Below are 20,500 nucleotides of genomic sequence, written 5' to 3' on the forward strand. Positions count from 1 at the left end.
GATGATTTATAAGGGATGGAAGAAACCAACACAGTACCTTTGCAAGCTGCTAAGAGACAGAGGTGAAGCCCGCCCTACTATAGTGTCGGTTGTTAGCTGTTAAAGTCATATAGCTGTTGAACTTCTGTTTCTTTTCCTCATCAAGAGTTTGAGTCTCGTGATAATATAAATGATTTTGATGGTGGTCCAACATGGTTGGTAACGCCCACACTAAGGGTCCTCAACTAAGGGTTGATTAAAGGCCTGTAGATGGCCAAAATAAATATAATCTTACCACCATTTATTATTATAGGATGGATTTTTATATGCTTCACTTGGTACAGAATCTATACTGTACATCTCACTGAAGTAAGTAACTTCTCAGTTTTTCCCTAATCGTTTCGGTTCTGATTTCAGAACTGGTGTCTATTGGGTAGGCTGTAAGCCTGTAAGTTTGCTCATTCTACTTATCCATGGCTTTCTTATATCAATCTCAGGGCATTCCTGCAGAGGGGATTGCGGATTCCATTGGCCCATAGAAAGTTTTAGAGAGAAGTTGTTTTCTTTATACCGTGAAGAATGCTATTAAATAATGAGTTTAATGGACTTCTTGGGCCAATCGAATCCACAACGCCATAAAAATATACACTACAAGCCAAAGTTGGACATGTCTTTTCATCAGTGGTCCTATCTTCTCAGTAGGGAGTAGGGTAGTCGTCGTTTGCTAGCATTCCTCTTGTACATGAAAAATATATACATTAATGCACTAGAGCCCATTAAGAGCAGCTCTCCTCTAGGAAAAATCCATCCAAGCAAAGAGCTGCCTCTGTAAAAAAAGGGTCCCATCTGTCCCAGATTTAGCAAGACAATTAACCATGTCGCTTTGCTGCCAGGGTATCTATTACCCCCATTCTGGCTTCGTTTTATGACGTTAGCTGAGTCCTTTCACCAACTAAGAGATTTGGGTCTGTCTAACAATGAGGGGGTTCTGACCTCGGGTTCCAACGAGTCCTTGTCTTTGTCTAATGGAACTACTGAAGGCCCAAAGACATCATCATCAGGCTTGAGGAACAACCCCACCAACCTCCCCACAAAAAAATGCCAGCTGGACTTAGACATTGAACCGTAGGAGGCACCTGTCTCATAACCACCATGTTGGTCCATGATTTGGCCAGAGGGTTGCTGCAAATTGTCTGAGGTTCTGAGCCGAGAAGATCCCGGGGTGGGGAGTGAGAGAGACAGTGAATAGGAGGGGAACTTTTCCCAGGGAGACAGAGACTGGGCATATTACTCTATGCAGTAAGATAAATTGAATTGTATTTGGTAACTTTTCTCTGTTATGTACTCTATTTTTTTTTTTTTGTTACTGTATACTCCCTTCACCTAGCCCATTTCATCTCTGAGAGGGTTTTGTAATTGTTCTCCTTACCCGCATTTGAACAAATTAGTTACCAATAGAAAAATAAGAAAAACAACATTTTCTAATTTACAGCTCTAAATTGAAATTATGATAAAAACTTGTAAATATCCAACATATCAATAAAAGCATCCAAAGTAAAACAATACAAGAAACATAAACCAAGGTTTTTTAAAATGCCTGACGTATTTAATGGAGGAGAAGCAGAAGAGTTGCCCAAACTGGGAGATTAAGCTGATTTAATTAAGATTAATTTTATTAATTACATCTCAACTATATTCTTTTTTTTTGGAGTGCTAAAAAAATAGATTATAAAGAGTAATGAGTCATGTGAATCCTATGCAAAACTCACAATGCAGCACTACCCCAATTAAGAACATCAGCAGGCAAAGTGCTCCCATACCCAACCAGCACCCTAACCTCACTGGTACATGAGCATACCGTTTTGAATTTTCATCCAGAAAATATGAACAATGAAAGTTAGAAAGACTGTACCTAAATTCATTACAACAGCTTGGTAGCCTCTAAGATCCTAATAGATCCTTCCAGTCCATCAAATGGCATTTTCTAAACATAGTTCAATTGCTGAAGAGGCAGGGCCAAAATCTCAAGGCTAATAGTCTTTAAAGTGTAAGCAAAGCCACCACCTCTGCCTTGGTAGAATTTGAATGCCTGACTGGTTCACTAAAAGCCCAGAAGATGCCTAATCCCAATTGAAGCTTCACCAATACCGGATGGACCAGAATAGAATTTCAATTAAATTATAACTTTATCCTCTCAGTGAATGAGGAAGACTTACAATAGGAAGTCAACCAAGATAGGATTGAAGCTTCTTGGAATGCAACAGTTTTTTAGGCTAAGATTTTACAAGAAGAACCTGCCTATTAAGGCTTCAAAGTAGCCAGCTTTTCTCCATAAAAAATTACATCTGTTTCTTTCCTCCCGCACTTCCTAGGTGACAGCACGGATGTGAACTTCTGAAAACAGCAACCCTGTCAATATAAGCCTAAGTGACTTCCATTGAAAAACATATCCACAACTTGAAACTGCCCGTTCTAATCTTAACAATCCCAACAAGTGCAAATTTCCTTCTTTTCACACAATGAAATGCTTTACTTCAAAAATTAGGTTTCTTGAATATGACTTGCAAGGCCACATTACTGTTATTGTTCAAGAGTAAAAGTTTATAATTAATCTCCACCTGTCCATGTAATTAAACACTCCATATAGTTTCAGCAAATGATCAACCAGTAAGAGAAGGCTTATTCACGGTAAACATAGGGCCAGTATTCAAAGGGAGTAAACTCCAGTACGAACCATGACTGTCAATAAAGCACCCGTGCCACTTGATCTTGTAAGAACCCACTGGAAAAGCAGAAACATTAAGCATGCAGGTTGAGAACCCTTGCCCTCTCTCATTGAATTCTAAACAAACACAAGCACTAATAGACCCATCACAATTTTTGCTTTCCCTCTCATGCCTTCTGCCTGTCCCATTCATATCTTCCCTGACATATTGCAGGAGCTGTTCATTCAAACTTACCATTTCTTCTGTTTCCCAAGCTCGAAATCTCAACTGAGTTTGTCCCTTGACTTCACCTTGTATAGGTAAGAAATCAGATATCCTACAGGAAAGAATGCAGTACAACTTAGAAAGCTGGAAAGAAGGGACATGGTGTGCATCTTTCAACTGGAGACAGAGGTTTAGTGAGAGATGGAAACCCTGAAAGATGGATAATCCACCTGGGTTTCTGTTATTGGCATGGGAGGCAAAGAGCTCTGCTCCAATGCAAGGCCTGAAGAGCATAGATTTCAAAACATCAGAATGCTTTTCATGAAAATTCTGTTACACTACAATGGAAATAAGAATGCTTAGAACCTTGAGAATAATAGAACAATCATGCCTGATCTTGAGTGGGAGGAAAATAGTTGAGTAAGATGTTCTATAAATATGTCAAAATAAGGGGCATGCCCTGAAATTACAAGGTATTAAACATGGTTAACGAGTTAGACTAGTAAGACCAAGCCACTGACCCTTGTCCCAAATACAGTAGTTTTCTTCTGGTTTGCAGTTGGCTAGCTCCAACCTTATTTATAATCTATGCATAATACCACCAAAATAAGTCTGTCAAATGGTATGGGTTGACCTGCAAGACCCAAATTGATCATACCCTACTACACAGAATCTGAGTCTGCATTTTCAGTCCTGATTATTAATAGATTAGGTTACATTTTACCAGTTTCTACCTGATTAAAGTTGTTTATGGTGCTGTAGTGTGTTGAGTCTCAACATTTGTTCTTGAAATTCCACAGAAGTATCATGTAGGCATTTTTCCTTTATGGTACAAAATTTGTATTTTGTTGGGTATATTTAAGTTCCAACATTTATACCATTTGTTGCATAGGGTTATGTGCCTGGGGTGTTTCCTCCAACAGGGGGTGTTTCTACTTTAGTGTTTTACATGGTGTCTAGTGGCACCTGTATGTCTAAAATCACAATAAATTATTATACATTGTATAGTTTGCCAAAACATTTTACTTTCCCAATTTCCAATGGAATATTTCAAGTACAAAACTTGACACTAAACACACCATGGTACCAAACATACCCTAAGACCCAAAGCATATTATATGGTTTACCTTTAAAAGCTTCATATAAGATGTTTAAAATTGTAATTTTATAGAATTTTGAGAAGAGAGAACAAAAGAATAACAGATATATTGTCAGATTACCGGGCAAGATGTCAGTCAGTTATAATAAGGTCTTATTAGGTCAGACCTGATAATCTTCATTAATAATAATTTCTGGGTCTGTTACTTACAGACCCCACGGTGTCAGGATCAGGAGTAGTCTCTTTTATTACGGTTCAGGACCAGGTCTACACTAATCCAGCCCAGACTTGACCAACCCATTGACAGGCTTAGAGAAAGAACAAACCAAGCCTGTTTAGCTTTCTGTGGTTTGCGTTGACTAATCCCACCAAGGTTTGATCAAGGATCTGGTTAGTTTCTTCTCCCCAACATCCCCCATCCCCACCCTCCCTCTGAAGGAGAAAGGATAAAAAAAAAAAAAGATGTGAATTTGTCACAACAAAATCCAGCAAATCACCTCAAAGAGGAATTTATAAATCCCCTCAAAAACCATTATAATAAACATTATACTGTATGAGTTCCTAGCCATTTTACATTTAACTGCACCGATAAACCTTACCAGGCATCTAATAACCTAATTCTGTTTACCACTTCCAGATCAATAACTTCTAATTGTGAAGCTACAAGAATAATTGTAATGCAAGAAGCTTAATTTTATGCACATCGGCGACATCGTACCTTACTTGAAAAAAGAATCTGGGAATCCAAAAAGGAATGCATATCCATTCCTTAAGTATGTTAGACAGAAATTTCAAATAGCCTCTCGAAAGTTGGAAAAGACCACCTTCATTATCCATTCTCTTAGTTCTTTCTTCAAGCTGGAGAGCAGCTGAAACAGCAGACCTACAAACCCTTAGAGTATTTCTTTCATGATGGCCAACCCTCAATAACTGGGTTCTAGACTGCAAGTGGGAACATTTTTCAGGCTCTCCTGTAATTTTCAGAAGCAGCTTCAGGTTTGAAATGGTCTCATTGTCAATATGCCACAATCGCTCAGCTAAATCTTGTATTAGAAAAGAATGTGAAAACTTCTCTGAGTTTGAGACATAAATAGTAGAATTCTGATAACCAGGCAACGCTGGAATAAAGCCAGTACAAAAGGCCAATAACGAACAGTTAAGTGCAAGCACAGAAATAGTTCTAAAACTATCAGCATCCAAGTCCATGAATGATATGGCAAGAAGATCAAATTCTTGTGCTAACTTCTTCAAACGGAAAGAAATACTAGTGACAAAGTACATGAATGAGTGGATATACTCTGCATGTCCTGGGGAAATAATCTCATTACTTCCCTCAGCCTGCTGATTACTGCCAATGTGTCCCTGGTTAGCATTAGCACTCAAGAGTCTGAACAAGTCTACAATGGTTTGAAGAACCTTAGCTCTTAGAGACAAAAACCATCTTTGAAAATAGAAGGCTCGACCCAGTATGACATTACCAGACAAAAGTTCCTCTGAAAAGCAAATATTACTACAAGCCTTAGATAGGTTATCACCATAGTCCTGCAAGCTGCTGGTAATACCTTCACCAACTTCACCAACCCCAAATTCATGTATCTCAAATCCATTTACTAATTCTTGACCTTGTTTAGGAAAAAGAAACAAAAGTATGTTGCTTTCAGCACTGGAAAATAAAACCAAAGATTTCAACCAGTAAAAATTGGAATCTGTTTGAACCTTATTTGTTAGTTTGTTAAATATAAATGTAGCAGCAAACCATACTCCTTGACATGCTGCATATTGTCCAAGTTTGTAGGCAGACCAGGTATAATTCATTTCCATCATCTTCTTTGCAAACTCAAGAGTCAGCTTTTCATGTTCAACCCAATAATAATCTTGACATGTATACAAGTCTTTGTAAAAGTTGGAGGTCCCACTGCCCTCATTTGTCAAGCAACTTTGCATGATTTGATAATGCAAACAAAGTGAATGAACTGAGAATGTATTGGGATCAAATAAACTGCTTTGTTGTATGCATATAACCAGAAGCTTCACATTGTGAAGTACCTGGGTAGTGATAGCACTGGTTTGATTAAGTGTTTCAACACAACCCTCTGCAAACCTGTAGAGGCATAGGACAAGCTTTGACACATTGGACATATGTTTTTTGCCTTCAAACTCAAAAGACTCATTGGCAGAAGAATTTGGTCCCCTTGGGTGTATGCACCCTTCTTGCATGTTCAACAGAGACTCCACTGAGACTCTTATCTTGTCTAGAACAAAAGCTCCCAATGTTGAATACTCTTTAACAAGAGAAAGAGTTAAATAGAGTAGGTGTTGGCATTCTTTCCACAATTCATTTTCAGCCCAACAATGCTTCTTCAGAAGTAAGGTAATCTGATCAATAACTAATGAGATAACCTGGGATGGAAAATATGTGGAATAATCACCATCAGATGCTATTTCAATTCTCCCCCTAAGTTTGGATGATATATCAACAAGAAGATAGAGGGACAAGAATATCTTTGATTTGGCTGGAGATTTAGCTGCATTCTCAACAATCTGTAGAAGCTTCCCAAGTTCCACCATGCCCACAAAAGACAGATTTGGCAGGGAACAGAAGATCTGCAGGTTCCCCAATAATTCAGTGAATAGATGTTTAATTAAAACTAATCAGAGATTAGAGTAATTGGTTGCACAAAAATGACCTTACGTAATATCCGTAGGACTTTACATTGCAGATCAAGGGGAATGTCAGGCTTATCTACTAAATGGAACAAAGCTTCGAGTAGACTTCCACTGATTGGAAGCCGACAAACCCCACTCATGCAGAGAAAACAAAGACATCTCAGTGCCATGACTTGCACATTCAAACAAGATTTCTGGGCAAGAAATGACACAAGCAAGTCCACCTATACTCAGAAGCAACACGAAAAAAATATATCAGAATAAAGTCTGAACAAGCATTGTTACAAATAGTGTAGACAAGGCGGTCATGGGCACATTTAAGCAACCTAGGAGATGAAACCATATATTTGTTCCAAAAAAAGGATATGAGGTGGAACACTAAATAACGCATGTAATAATTAGATGTTATCCCAAAGTCATAAATCAGAAATAAAAGGTATTAATAAGACAGCAGAGTTAAAAGAACAATCAGATTGAATTAAAAATGGAACTCCAGACACCAGAAGTTAAATATCATACAAATTATATTTAAAATATCAAAAACAAATCCAAAATAAAAAAAAAATGAATATTAATTGTGTATGCACCACAATGATTTAAGAAACAGATCCAAACGCCTTGACTTTTAGCAACTAGGCGCCCGCCTAGGCAACAAAAATGACAAGGCGGGTGGGTGCCTTTCATATTATCATTTATATTGCTGTATCTTATTAATGTATGTGTTAATACATTTTATTATATATATATATATATATATATATATATATATATATCGATTATACTTTGTTTTAATGTTTTACTATTGAAATTTAAAAGATCAAAGGGTTTTAAGGAGAGAAAAAGAAAAAAAGAAAGAAAGAAAAGAAAGAGGAAAGAAAGAATAGAATAATAAAGTTTTTTTTTTCTACTCTCTCTCTCTCTATTTAAATAAAACAGAAACTCCATCATTGTTTTTTTTTTCTATTTTACTTTCCATCTTGAATATTTATCATATAAAGTTAATAACCTTCTTTAGCTGCTCATTGATATGAAATTGCTTTATTAAATTCATTATAGTAGTATTATTTTTGAAAATAATGAAATTAATATATGTAAAAGATTTTTATCTTTTAGATGTGATGATTTGCCACTAGAGGAAATTTAATGTTCTTAACAAAGAGAATTTCTATTTTTTTCAATTAATATACATGCTGAATGGTATATAAATGTAGGAAACTAGCCAAAAGTTAGTTTTTTATATTATAAAATTTTTATCGCCTAGATGCCTTGAAAATTATGATGTTTAACTCACCTAATCATCTGGGAACCAATTTGGTATAAAGGGTTTAATTGGATAGACAACACCCAGTGCCTTGACTACACGTCTTCTACTCCCCTATATTTTTTGTACTATTTGCATTTTCTTCATAATGTTTATAAATAAGGATGCTGATTTGGCAGAAAGGGTCCGTGAGTTTGGTTTCTATGGACAGATGGAAAAGGTGAGCAGCAATGAGACAGAACCATGGCTCTTCTGTCTGAAGTCTAGAACCCAAGGCAAATGGTTTTGATGTCTTGAGCAACAACATTAAACAGAACATGGTGAAGCTTCGAGCACATGGAAAATGGCCTTGTGAATCAGGGAAATAAGAATTTTGTTTTTGGTTAGAGAGGTTCAAGCTTCTCTTAGATGGATACCAAAGGAATAAGACACCAGAGCTGATTTTTCACCAGATTGTAAAGATTACTTGCTGGTTTCTTTTTGTAATTCCTCCCTTTTTTATCTTTATACACACTGTAAATCTTCTTTTTGTCCATTATTAATGAAAATTTAATGCTATTCATTAGCCAAAAATAGCAATTTGATCTCAACAACCAAAATGACTACCTGCTCAGAAATCAACACTCCTGAGTAAGAAGCAAGCTTTGAGAGTGACATTAGCATCACAACTATGAAATTTTCATCTGAAGAGTCCAGTACCATCTTTCGACCTGTCTGCAACATCATATCATGAACCACACACACATACACACAAACAAATATAGCATGGAAAAATAATGAAGGGTGACAACTCTTTCCAAAATCAAGTGGTGTTTGAAAATTGTTGAAATCGATGCCAAAAGCAGAATGTGGGAAAGATTCCAAACTCAAGAATAGCTTAAATCCAGTGTATTATTGGTAATATGGTAATATTTTTAGGGGTAAATAATCACCCCAATGTCCACATTTCATCATTAAACAGTAAGTGGGTAACAAGTTACTGAAATGTTGAATGGGGCAATTTTAAATTTGAAAGCTTTTCGACATTCTGCTTTCAGTGCCTATTTCAGCAATTATCAATGCCACCTTAGGTTGAATGAACAATGTCTAAATTTGTCACCGTGGAAGGAAAACCCCCCTCTGCAGCAGCTCTCTTAGAATCATATTACAGCAACTACTTGTTCATAAAAAAAGAAAAAGTTCTGATCAAAGTGGGTATTGGCAGTAGGAGGAGGTCAGCTGTTTAAAACTAATTTCCTCCAACAACATATCTGCTTCGAATGCAAGTAATAGAATACCGGTATTGGAAAACATATTTTAAATATAAATTTGTCATTTAAATTGCTATACTGTGACCTCAAATCCAATTCCAGAGTTCTGGAGGCTACAGCTGTTTGTGAATAGGATGTATCTACAAGGACAAATCTGTCTGGATTTATTTATTTTTTTATAGATAAAATTCAATTGATTTCATTAGATGTGAATGAAAAATAGTTCGTTACAAGCATCCCAATATGAGGCGCAAGGTGCAGCCTCACTCTGTCTGGATTTAGAACACAGGGATTTAACAAATATTGGTTATGGTCATAAGGTCTTCTGAACAACCAATTTAGAGACAATGGTACTGGTAGAGGGGCATAAAATCATCAAAAATTTGATCTTTGATCTCAAATCAGAAGTAAACAAAGCTCTGGGGAAAAGAAATTTGAAAAAACTGGGCAGATGGTCTGGCTACTTAATGTGAAAATTCCATTAGCTAGCTCAATCCTTTTTTATTGGAAATTTGCTAAGTTTCTGTTCCATTCAGTCTTCGAAGTAGAAAACACATTTGTATGGACAAAAAGATAAGAAAAAAGAAGGATCACTTGGGAGGTAGCTTTTCAACTTGATCTGAAACTCTCACTAGTTAGCATAATCCCACTGCTTCACCTCCAATACAAAAAATATTGTATTGGTGGTTGCCAACTTCATGGACTTGTCTGTCATGGGTCTCTCAAATCAAAAAAGGGCAAGACATAACCTCCCAATAACTCCTGTATTTCACAAACCCTCGTTTACAACTTGTTCTCTTATGATTTGAGGTCTCCATGAAGGACGAGGCACATGATGCAAGCATTGCTCTATTGTCTTTCACATATGCACTTTCCTTTATCTTGTCATAACAACTTGGTGAAATAGCACACATAATAGATACATAAGTGGCCATATATTAATTAGATATGACATGCAAGAAGAAGGAATGCAGTACCTTATAAGCTCTACAGGAAAGTAAAGAAGAGTATCCCATTTTAGCAAAGGCACGTGCCCCTCTAAGCCTTATATCAGAGGATGTTTTCGATAAGGACACCATATTAATCAGCATCTCCAAAACAATAGTTGCAAAGTCTTCTGATAACTCAGAGAAGCAACCTGCAGCAAATAATGATGCTTTTACCTGCAAAATTCCGACAAAAGATTCTAGTGCAGCTCTAAGTCATCTTAGTCTACATAACATCCACTTTGATGATGAGGAGAAAGGAGGAAAAGAAACTCGGAGATAAAAAAGAAAAAAAGAAAAAGTAAGTTGATTATAGGAGAGTGTAATTTTCAAATTGCAAAATTCATGATATAGATGAAAAAATATAAATTAATTCATTGGGTAACCAGTAAGGCATGGTGATCTAAACAAAACCATAGCTGTAGATTCATGACATACATGAAACAGGATAAACTATTTGTTAGATGATATATAAGGTAGGCTACCAAAAGCATAACAACACAAGAAAGAGTTGGGTGTTGCTAAGCAAGAAACAATTGGAATTCTGTTTAACTTGGACAATTAAGGTCAATGCTAACCCTCCATGCAATAAAAACAATCTTGTGGATTACCCATTCGTTTTTGATTGGTAACTTACCTGAGAAATTTTAATAAGTCAAAAGAGGATAAGAGTACAAAAGGAAGAAAAGACAACTGACAGTGTATGGATGTAGAACTAGTTATGGACAAACTAACCAACCTAAAGCAATACCCTGATAAAATGTAAAACATTTGCTTATGTTGAATTCCACACTATTCCTTCTGATCATTTAACACAACCAACCACTTTGGGTGATTTGTTGGTATATATACTCAATGATTACTTCACAATTTACATATCCTCATAATATATGTAAGAGCACATAATTAATGGTAGAAAGAAATTTCACCTCCAAATCATGGCATGACCCCATACTTGACAGTATCATATAGCGTATTTGAGCACTATCCTTCCCAAGGTCGGCCCAACAACCAAGGAGATATAATGCCAATGCTCTTGATTCAACATCACCAGTATCAAAAACTATCTTTACTCTTTTAAGCAGTTCTGTGTGGTTATGTACTCTGTGCCTTGCCAGAATCCCGTTATATTGTCTACCTTTCTTTTTACGGTGCCTCATCTCTAAGAGAAAGACCTTTAGAACAGAGAGCCTAGTATGCTTGTCTCCAGACCTAAATGTCTCTGCAAGGCGAAGGAGAATAGTGTTCAAGAATAACCTATCCTCCCCTGGAACTAAACCAAGCATGTTTAGTACCACCCCAGATGGTTCAGGCTCCCTACTCCATCTTGAAAGTCTAGGCCCAATCTGTAATATAGATTCAATAGGCTGACCTGGAATGCCATGAAGAAAGAGGGAAAAAACAATTAGCAAGATCAAATGGTCAAAGTTCACATTTACCAAACATAAAGCATAATGTTAGAAAAACAAACTGTAGATACTTGGCATAAACAATCAGAGGAAACTCTAACGAAGAGAAGAAAATGAAGCTGGAATTTGTATCAATGGACCATGACACCAGCAGAGAAAAATGCTGATTAAAATTTGGCTCATGAACATACACAGAAGCAAGAAGCTTCATTAAAATGTTTCCCATGAAAGAGATGAAACATAGAGTTATCAATAAGACCAACTTATTATTTAGTTGACAAAGGAAAAGACTTCAATACATATTCTAGAGAAAGGTCCACATATCAGATGTTCAGGCCCTTCTAAGTTCTAACAGAATGTGAGTTCAGAGGAGGAATATCCTAGGTGCAGTTTGATCATTTTGAAGATCCCAGAAGGCACAATACAGTGTATTAAAAGCGTAAGGGCCTTTTTGCACTCGAGGCACAATTTTTTTTCAAAATTTTCAAAAAATAAAAAAATAAAAAAATAAAAAAAATCAGAAAATTGAAAAAATAGTTAAAAATGCACACTTAAATTTAAAGCTAAAACCTTTTAAACTGCCTATTTCATTAAAATACATAAACATAACATGTAAAACATATTCAAAGTGAAAATGTAAAAAAATAAACATAACACATAAAACATATTCAAGAACTCAACAATGTAAGCAGCTAAGCATGCAAAACTTTCAATATCTTTATTTATTTATTTTTCCTAATTGCATTCCTCCAATTCCATGAGCACTTTGTACTGAGCCCCATAAGGCAAGCTAGAAAGAAGTAGAACCCCCCTTTTGCTAATATTGTTGCCTTATTCTTCTTAATATAAATCAATTTTTAAGAGATAAGGAACTATAATTAAAATTATAAAAGCATTTTTGTGTATGGGTTAAGAATTTAAGACCTTAACATGGATTTGTTTGGGCTTGCCTCAAGGGACTTGGTCGGGGGTCTGAGGGCAGAGCCTCAGCCCATCCACCATGCCTGAAAAAATACAAAAAGCACAAAACTTAATTCAGGTGCACCAGGCACACACCTTTTTAAAGGGGCAGTGCCTAGGCCTAGGTGAGGCGCAGGCCCTGAAATTCACCTCACTTACTAACAAGTCACAAAATTTATGCTGTTCTAAATTCATATTCTGCATTTGGATCAAAACGAATTTGAGGGTTGAAACGAAATTAAACCCAAGGATCAAAATATTGATACGATACACCCAGATACGCATGGATATACTAATATAATTAAGCATTACAAGTTTTAAAACTTTGGGATGATGATTGATATCCCTTTAATGCTTATAAAAAAAAAAAAAAGTAAAAAGATAAAGATATTGAGTATCGGTGATATCGATATGTTGGGTATTTGGGTGTATTGATATTTTGATCCATTTAACTCTGATAAAATTCATTTCCATTTCTATGCTTGTTAATGAGGTGCAGAATCCAGAAATGTGTAGATTATAGAGGGATGAATTCCACATATTTTAGTGGATTTGATACCCTTAGAGAAAGGAATTGCCTTTTTGAAATCCTTAAGGGAGGTAGTCTAATTGAAATTCCTACATTAACTTCCATTTTAACATCTGGGTCCAGACAATATCATAGTTTTTTATGATGTAAGACTGCGAATGTGCATTGTGAGAATTTTCACTGAGATTCGACCAGGGGAAATTTTAGTCTCTTAATAATAAGCAAAAAAGTCACTAGTTAACAACCTTGGAAAAATGGGAGGCCAAACGCCGTTCATGAATTAAGGTCCAAACCACATACAAAACCAGAAGAGCCAAGACAATCAACCCCATAAGCAAACCAATTTAATCCTACCGAAGCACTTCTCAGAGGATCATTCCAAACAGAAATGTATAAATAATATGCGCAAAGTTACAAATAAATCGAAACTAAATTTTGAAATTGATATTGACAGTGATTTATCGAAATAAAAGCAACAATTGCAACAAAGCATGAAGAACGAGGGATTATGAGATTGCTGACCGGGTTTATTCGACCGGAGCCCTTTCTCGAGCTCAATACTCCACTCCATGGCGCAAGCCGCGGAGACCTTTTCCATTACTCCCCCAGGGAGCAAGTCCTTATCTCTTGGTTGTGCTTTCTGAACCCTAGTTCTGGTTTTTCTCTGTTATGAGACTCCTCCCCCCAACAGCCAACTGGTTAGAGAGGCAGATGGCAGAGCCAGAAGGTACCTGATACAGGTTCTAGTTATGGAACTTGTAAATCAGTCTCCAACTCACTCAACTCATGGAAACTCGAGTGGGAACTCCCTCCAAATGAACCGAACGAACATGTTTTTAAAGGACAACCAATTTGTTTGCAATGCAATTTCATTTTAAGAATGTAAATTCCGATTTACTTAAACTTGTTTGGGTTTTTATTTTAGAGAAATTTATGGCTTGTTCCCCTCAGAACTTTTATACTGCAAAAAGTGAAAAAAAGAACCCTTTATTTTACTTCATTTATACTGCAAAAAAATAAATTAGAATTTGCATACCACCCATTTGTACTCCTATTTTTTTGCACCAATGCAAATGAATGTGCTTTGCAAATTGCAAACAAACTGGGCCATTATAAATGGACTGGATTTGGTCCAATCCGATCCAGTCAATGTGAGTCCATTATAAATGGACCAGGTTTAATCCAATCCAATGAATGTTTTGAACCAGTCCAATTTAATGTCTGAATTGTCCAATCTGTTCAAATTTATTTTGATTTAGATTGGTTTCAACCCAAATCCGATCCATTGACACATATATTCTTACCTTGCATAAATGGACCAGATCTTGGCTTAATCCCATCCTATTCAATATAAATTTATTACAGACGGACCAGGTCCAAACGAATCTAATAAATATTTTGGACCGGATTGGTCCAATCCATTATGTCTTATTGGTCCGTGCAATTAATCCATCCAAATTGATTTTGGACTGGACGGGGTTCAATCCAAAATCGATCCATTGACACCCTTACACATAGGCTGGGATTGAGATGGGCCACGGTAAATTCAGGTTTACCGCATGAACCAAAAGGCGTAGCCCAGGCCTGGACCGCCTGGTGCAGTGCAGTCTACGTTACCTGAATATGTTCAGGGAATATCATCGTCTCCTTCAGTGATCTGCAATTTTATATCAGTGAGGATGCCCACCCAGTGGCCAGTCCAAGGCCTCTTCCATGGTCCTTATCAGTGCAAACAATTGATTAGCTCCAATGGGATCATTGGTGGCCGGCGCCGGAATTTCAATCTACACACAGGACACTGACCTTGGCTCTTCACCCATGGGAGGATGCAGTCTCCATGGAACATGTGATTGCATGGAGTGATCAGGACTTGCTCATGGAGAACAAAGTCTTCTAAGCAAATTGAACAACCCTTGGCTTCGCCGTCTTCTTCCTCGAGCTCGGTGCTGATGCTACTCTTGTTTCTGTAGTAAAGCTGTGGTTTTGTTTTCCTGGGTGGATTGTAAACCTCCTTTCTCAGCTTCTCTACAACCTTCTTTTGCTCTTCTTGGGTCAGTCTGGAGTACTCTTGTGGAGGGGTTTGCAGGCTCCGCTCGTCCATGATCCTCATCCGCTGGGACTGTGGAACGAGCTGAGTGTTCACCCCTTGCGCCATCTCATTACTGAGAAGATGATCAATTGGTATGGGGGAAAGGGATTGCCTCGGATGATATCTGGCATGCAAAAGCCAAAGATCGATCATCAAATGGTTAAACCAAATAATGGATGAGATGATGAAGCAAAGTTATTACCCTATAAAACGATGTCTGATTCTCAGCCTCTCCTGATCAGACGGCCACCGACCCAGTTCTCCTCTACTTTCTTCCTGCTGGCCAGATAATAAGATGTACACATCAAAATAAGTAAGAATCCTTCCTTTCCAGACACCCTCATCGTTGGGTTTCTGATTATTCATTCTTTGTTGTATACAATATTGTTCCTTTTAATCTGCATTATATTATATTTAACCAGCTGCCTTGATGGATACCAGATGTTTGATATATATTTCCTACCATTACCATACAATATAATTCAATGTGTATCTTGTAATTAATTCAAAGATCGCTTATTGGTTCATCCCTAACCCCAAGCTAGCATTGTAAATGTTTAAATCTTTCATCAAGGTAGGGCATTAATGACGTAATTGGATGAAACTAAGCACAAGTGGTTAATTAATTGTATGTCAACAGAATGGTGTCACAGATTGATGAAAAAGTTGACAACAAGAATGATAATGCTAATTAAACCTTCAAGTAGGTCATGCGGCATGAATGGGAGCCGGCAAAGTAATACTTACTGCAGCGCTAGCGACGTTGAATTCAATGGTTCGGCGAATTGAGCTTGTCCAGAACCAGTGATGATCAAAAGGAGAATAGTTGCCATAATCACTTCCCAGATGCCTGCTGTTCATGATGTCTCCTCCTCCTCCGATCAGATGATAGAAGATCGAATTTCAGTATTCCTTAACAGCTCGAGAAGTTTTGAGGGATGGAGATGGGTGGGGCTCTGGTCTGTTAATTATAGCCAAACTTTGCTCTGCATTTGGGTGATATTGATGGATGTGGCTCAACACCAACTTCTTTTTCTTTGTTTCCAGTAAGTATCTAAAGGGAATGTATTCTTGTTTGCCATGATAATGAAAGAAAACATGAATGGAATAAAAGGGAGGGGTGTACTTGCAAGAAAGAGATCTAGTGTTCCTTTTTAATACTAGTTGTCAAGCAAATGAAACAGGCTTTCCATGATGAGCTACAGTATGACCTTCCTTCAATACGGCCGTCTCTTCAATTACTGGTGTTAGTGTGAGATAGCTGGTTTAAGAAAAAAAGTACTATGCAGCTTACTGCAGAATTCTGAATTTTACAGTGTCCATTTGATATCAATTCATAGTCAGAATTCATCCTCACTTGAATATGACCTTTCGGAATCTCTCGGCATGACACCATAGCTAATTTGGGTCCTCATTTGCCTTTTCAATAAAAAAAGTATTGGGTATAAATACTATTTTACCCACAGTACTCATTATGAGATATCATTCACATCAGGCTCCCAGAAACAGCCCAGCATGTGGGTAGGCTGTATCTTCTGATTAGAGAATATCATTAAGAAAAAGAACTTCTAAAGTGGAAATATGCACATTAAGAAAGGAAGGTTTGAGCGCTCCCCTTCATCAAATCCATGTCCAAGATGTTTGTGATTTGTAACATAACCTTGCCGAATAAAGTTGCCTGTCGAGTTGATTCTCTTGTCAACAACATAGAGTTACTTTTCCATTTAACTATTGTACTTTTTATCAAATAGTCAACAACATAAAGTTGCCTGTTGAATAAAGTCTTGTTAGTATATATATTCTTTTGTTAATTAATAATGTGGTTATTTACATATTTTATTATTCGCAATTCTTATTTATCTTTAAAGCTTGACAAGTTCAACAACTGGGCAATCAGCTATGTCCTTAATTAATTAAGTGACTATAGTTTTTCTTTTAGTGTTGTCTAACATGTTCATTTTGAGCATATATATTTATATGAAGCATATTTGAAAAGTTTAAATGGGTCTTGGTAACATTGTTTACATTGTTTGAAATTCATGTAAATTTTGTGTTGTCATTTTTATATACTTATTATAATATGCTCCTCTTACTATTAAACCAACTTTTTATTTATAATCATCACAAGCATTATACCATACTTCATCTAAATCTAAGATATCTTTGACTATCACAATGGAGGTTGGATTAATACATTTATTTTTCCCTTTCTCATCTACAATTTTGATCTTTCTTTACTTATGTCAACCTCAAATAGTTGGGAATTCGAATCTTATTTTTTGAGTTGTATTCATGCTTTTTTCTCATTTTGTAATTTATTGGATTTGTATCTAATTAATTTTCTATTTTATATAAATTAAATATCTCATATCATATTAGTTACTTATCTTTATCCTTGGGCCAGATTGCATTCTTTAATTTGAAGAACCTAGACATGAATGTCTTGTGGAGTGTTTGTCATCAATGGGTGAAGCTGGGTTAGGATTCGCGCTCGGTTAAGAAGTTGTGGAGGGAGAGCTAATTGTTTGGGTGAAGCTGGTAGAATGGTGTTAATATGTATTTGAATCAGTTTCCAAAAAAAAAATGGAGGATATTGACAAGTGTCAATGGAGGTTTTGGTGGAACTTAGAAGAGAAACGACATAGTCTAGGGTGGTGTTCATGGGATATTAATTATTTGTTCTCCAAAATTTGTGCATGGTCTTGTTTGAGAAAGGCAGAGAAAATGAATGAGGCCTTAATTATAAAACCTGTGTTCCCTGTTCACAGAAATTGTAGCATTAATTTTAAAATTTAAATACTTCTCATCGTTTGGATGTATAAATTAGGGGCATTATATTTTCTTGTCAATATCCTTCATTTTTTTTTCTTTTTCTTTTTCTTTAGACAAGCCAGGGGCATTTTCTTTCATTTTTCTTTAGCCAGTTTGTTTATTTATTTCTAATGACTAAAAGATTAGTAAATAGATTAGAAAAGAAAGCGCCAAACAGAGATTACAGAAGAATGTCATTGTTTATGTTCCATGATTCCATCCTCTCAAAAGTAAAAAATTACATCACCTTTTCTTCCATTAACAAGAAAAAGAAAGAGCTAGGAATGGAATGCTTGGAGTACAATTTTTCTTTTTGCTTTCTGTTTTTTGTACCGGGTACAAAGTACATTATACATCACATATATGGAATATTGTGTCCTTGTGTTCCCCCCGGCCATCTCCTAATTAATATTCCGGAATTTCCAAATGCTTGGTGTACCATTCATCAGTATTCACTCCTAATTCAAAAGTCAGACAACTTGTATCCCTCAACTAATAAATAATGAAGACATAAACTCATAAAAAAGTTTAAACAAAACACCTTGTGGAGACATAAATGTTACATTTGGCATTACTAGATAGATTGGTCATAAACTTTTGGAATATCATGTCTTTTATTAAAGTTTTATTTTAGTATTTGTCAGTAATCTCAGGGAGGTTTAAATATTTTTCCCTAAAATTTTATTATAAAATACATGACAAATAGGATAGGGGGTGAAATTCTCTTTAAAAACAAGGATCAATCTAATCTTTTTGAATGGTCCACTCCGATCAACCACATGCAATTCAACAATTGGAGATGCTTTCATGCTGATTTTTTGATGATTCATTTCAACTATTGAGTCCATGGAAGATGCTCTAATACTGTATTAAGCAATAGCATCATTCCACAAAATAATAATAATAATAATAATAATCAAACTCTAGTGAATCAGAGACAAAGAAGATGTTCACAACAGAAAAGTAAATCAAGAGTAAATAGATCAGTTGAGGGTTTAAAGTTTGAGTTTTTAGTGAATGTGATTGTTTAGTTAAATGTAAAAATACAATGGAGCTAAAAATCAAGTATGATTCGATATCTTATACATTGTATGTGTTTTACAACATGTCAACATGGAACCAATTAACTAGTTAGTAAGGTCTCTTGCTGGTTGTAGCAGAGGATTTGGGGTTGAATCGCACCTACATTAGCTAGGGTTAAGGATTTGGGGCATGGGCTATGCCATTGGTGGATCCAACTACTTTTAGAGTGCTAGTGGTTCTTTGAGCCATAACTCCCTCTTTTATCCATCAAATGTCCTTATGAGGGAGTTAGCATATTTATTCATTGCCTGTCTTTGAAGGTTTCTTTTTTGCGCAAATTACTTAAACCTCCCTAGAGGTTTATTATAATTATTTTGGGATAATTTCTTATACCCCGAGGTTTGAGGAAATAATTTATATATACTTGTAGTTCCAAAAATTACTTACTACCTTGTTGAGCTTTCAAACTTGAAATCTAACAGATAAAACTCAAGTCCAAATTCTCTCTCTCTCTCTCTCTAAGACCAAATTCTTCTTCTTTCTCTCTTCCTTTTTGTCCCTACAAATACCCCCAAATGATGAAAATGGTGTTTTTAGAGCAGTAACAAAAGTTCTCTTAAAAATAGAACAAAGAGGGCTAATGAGCTTCCTTTGAAATCAGTCGAAGCACTATTCATTTGCCATGTTTGCCCCTTATATATCTAGTAAATGTGCATGTGCATGTACATTGCACAATGTATACTAGTAAATGTGCATGAATGTCTCTTAATTTTTTAAACTTTGTATGCTTTTTTATAGATTTTAGTATTTCTATCTATTTTTCATTGTTATTATTTCGTGACATTATGAGTTAACCTAGATTATTGAATTATTGAACCATTCCTTGAATGAAAAACATTTTTCCTTTTTAAAACAATTTTAAATTTTTATTCCATTCCCACCATCAATAAAATTAATACTTATTCAATATACTTATTTTCTTTAATATGATGACTATATAACATTAGAGATGTGCCAAATTTCCTACTAAATTGTCAACTTTTTTTGTATTTTTTGTATTTTGTATTTTCATTATTCAATTATAACAACATGGTTTGACCCATTTGGTTTTAAAATTTGTATTTCATTACATCATTGATAAAAAATAATTCATGTTTATCACACTTATAATTTTTAATATGAATTATGAAATAATATATAATATTAAAGACGTGTATAAAATTTTCTATCTTATGTATTTGAATGTAATTTTTTATATCTTTTATATTTTTTTTCTATTTAAAAAAAATATTATTTAACTATGACATCATGGGCTAATCAAGTGATCTGAATAGTTGAACCATTTGCATACCACTCATGGAGAGAAATGGTTTCATTTATGGATCGGTTTTAAATTTTGTATCCCATTTTCATCATTAATAAAAATATTTTTTATTTATCATATCTATTTTTTGTTTAACATGACATATATATATATATATATATATATATATATATATATATATAT

The 20,500-nt window shown here is 35.6% G+C and overlaps 2 protein-coding genes and 1 long non-coding RNA gene across 8 annotated transcripts; 1 reads left to right on the forward strand and 2 right to left on the reverse strand.

Annotated features, from left to right (window-relative positions):
* Positions 1 to 1,608: 1,608 nt before the first annotated feature.
* Positions 1,609 to 13,880, reverse strand: EMB1895 (ARM repeat superfamily protein). 4 transcript variants are annotated; one of them, XM_088977385.1, is made up of 8 exons: positions 13,593 to 13,880; positions 11,102 to 11,544; positions 10,164 to 10,349; positions 8,543 to 8,650; positions 6,696 to 6,899; positions 4,727 to 6,612; positions 3,140 to 3,192; positions 1,609 to 3,021 (listed from the first exon to the last, which is right to left on the reverse strand). In XM_088977385.1, the coding sequence occupies exons 1-8, from the start codon at positions 13,666 to 13,668 to the stop codon at positions 2,969 to 2,971; spliced, it is 3,009 nt and encodes a 1,002-aa protein (XP_088833511.1). In that variant the 5' UTR covers positions 13,669 to 13,880; the 3' UTR covers positions 1,609 to 2,968. The 4 variants fall into 4 exon arrangements, with proteins under 4 accessions (XP_088833511.1, XP_088833510.1, XP_088833509.1 ...); XM_088977384.1 differs by adding an exon at positions 12,506 to 12,585 and having other exon boundaries at positions 1,609 to 3,192; XM_088977383.1 differs by having other exon boundaries at positions 1,609 to 3,192.
* On the reverse strand, positions 13,664 to 16,161 carry LOC148867181 (uncharacterized). 3 transcript variants are annotated; one of them, XM_088977389.1, is made up of 5 exons: positions 15,907 to 16,161; positions 15,362 to 15,435; positions 14,874 to 15,283; positions 14,688 to 14,789; positions 13,664 to 13,801 (listed from the first exon to the last, which is right to left on the reverse strand). In XM_088977389.1, the coding sequence occupies exons 1-4, from the start codon at positions 16,018 to 16,020 to the stop codon at positions 14,698 to 14,700; spliced, it is 690 nt and encodes a 229-aa protein (XP_088833515.1). In that variant the 5' UTR covers positions 16,021 to 16,161; the 3' UTR covers positions 13,664 to 13,801; positions 14,688 to 14,697. The 3 variants fall into 3 exon arrangements, 2 of the variants coding, with proteins under 2 accessions (XP_088833515.1, XP_088833514.1); XM_088977388.1 differs by having other exon boundaries at positions 15,362 to 15,438; XR_016109766.1 differs by having other exon boundaries at positions 14,688 to 15,283.
* Positions 14,722 to 16,335, forward strand: LOC148867182 (uncharacterized). Its single transcript, XR_016109767.1, has 2 exons — positions 14,722 to 15,472; positions 15,800 to 16,335. It is a non-coding gene; the product is annotated as an uncharacterized LOC148867182 (long non-coding RNA).
* Positions 16,336 to 20,500: the final 4,165 nt, after the last annotated feature.

Source organism: Nelumbo lutea, chromosome 3 (assembly GCF_056320005.1).
Source record: "Nelumbo lutea isolate HS-2025 chromosome 3, American lotus-T2T, whole genome shotgun sequence".
NCBI classification, from domain to species: Eukaryota; Viridiplantae; Streptophyta; class Magnoliopsida; order Proteales; family Nelumbonaceae; genus Nelumbo; species Nelumbo lutea.

Excerpts from the sequence above, each read along its gene's own strand:
- EMB1895 (XM_088977383.1), bottom strand. The coding sequence starts at position 13,668 with ATGGAAAAGGTCTCCGCGGCTTGCGCCATGGAGTGGAGTATTGAGCTC. Across the intron at positions 10,350-11,101 it reads GGTCATGCCATGATTTGGAG|GTAAAAGCATCATTATTTGC; the intron begins GTGAAATTTCTT and ends GGAATTTTGCAG. Across the intron at positions 3,193-4,726 it reads AGATTCTTTTTTCAAGTAAG|GCCTTGCATTGGAGCAGAGC; the intron begins GTACGATGTCGC and ends TATGCTCTTCAG.
- LOC148867181 (XM_088977388.1), bottom strand. The coding sequence starts at position 16,020 with ATGAACAGCAGGCATCTGGGAAGTGATTATGGCAACTATTCTCCTTTT. Across the intron at positions 15,439-15,906 it reads TCAACGTCGCTAGCGCTGCA|CAGGAAGAAAGTAGAGGAGA; the intron begins GTAAGTATTACT and ends TTATCTGGCCAG. Across the intron at positions 14,790-14,873 it reads CCCATGGGTGAAGAGCCAAG|GACCATGGAAGAGGCCTTGG; the intron begins GTCAGTGTCCTG and ends TGCACTGATAAG.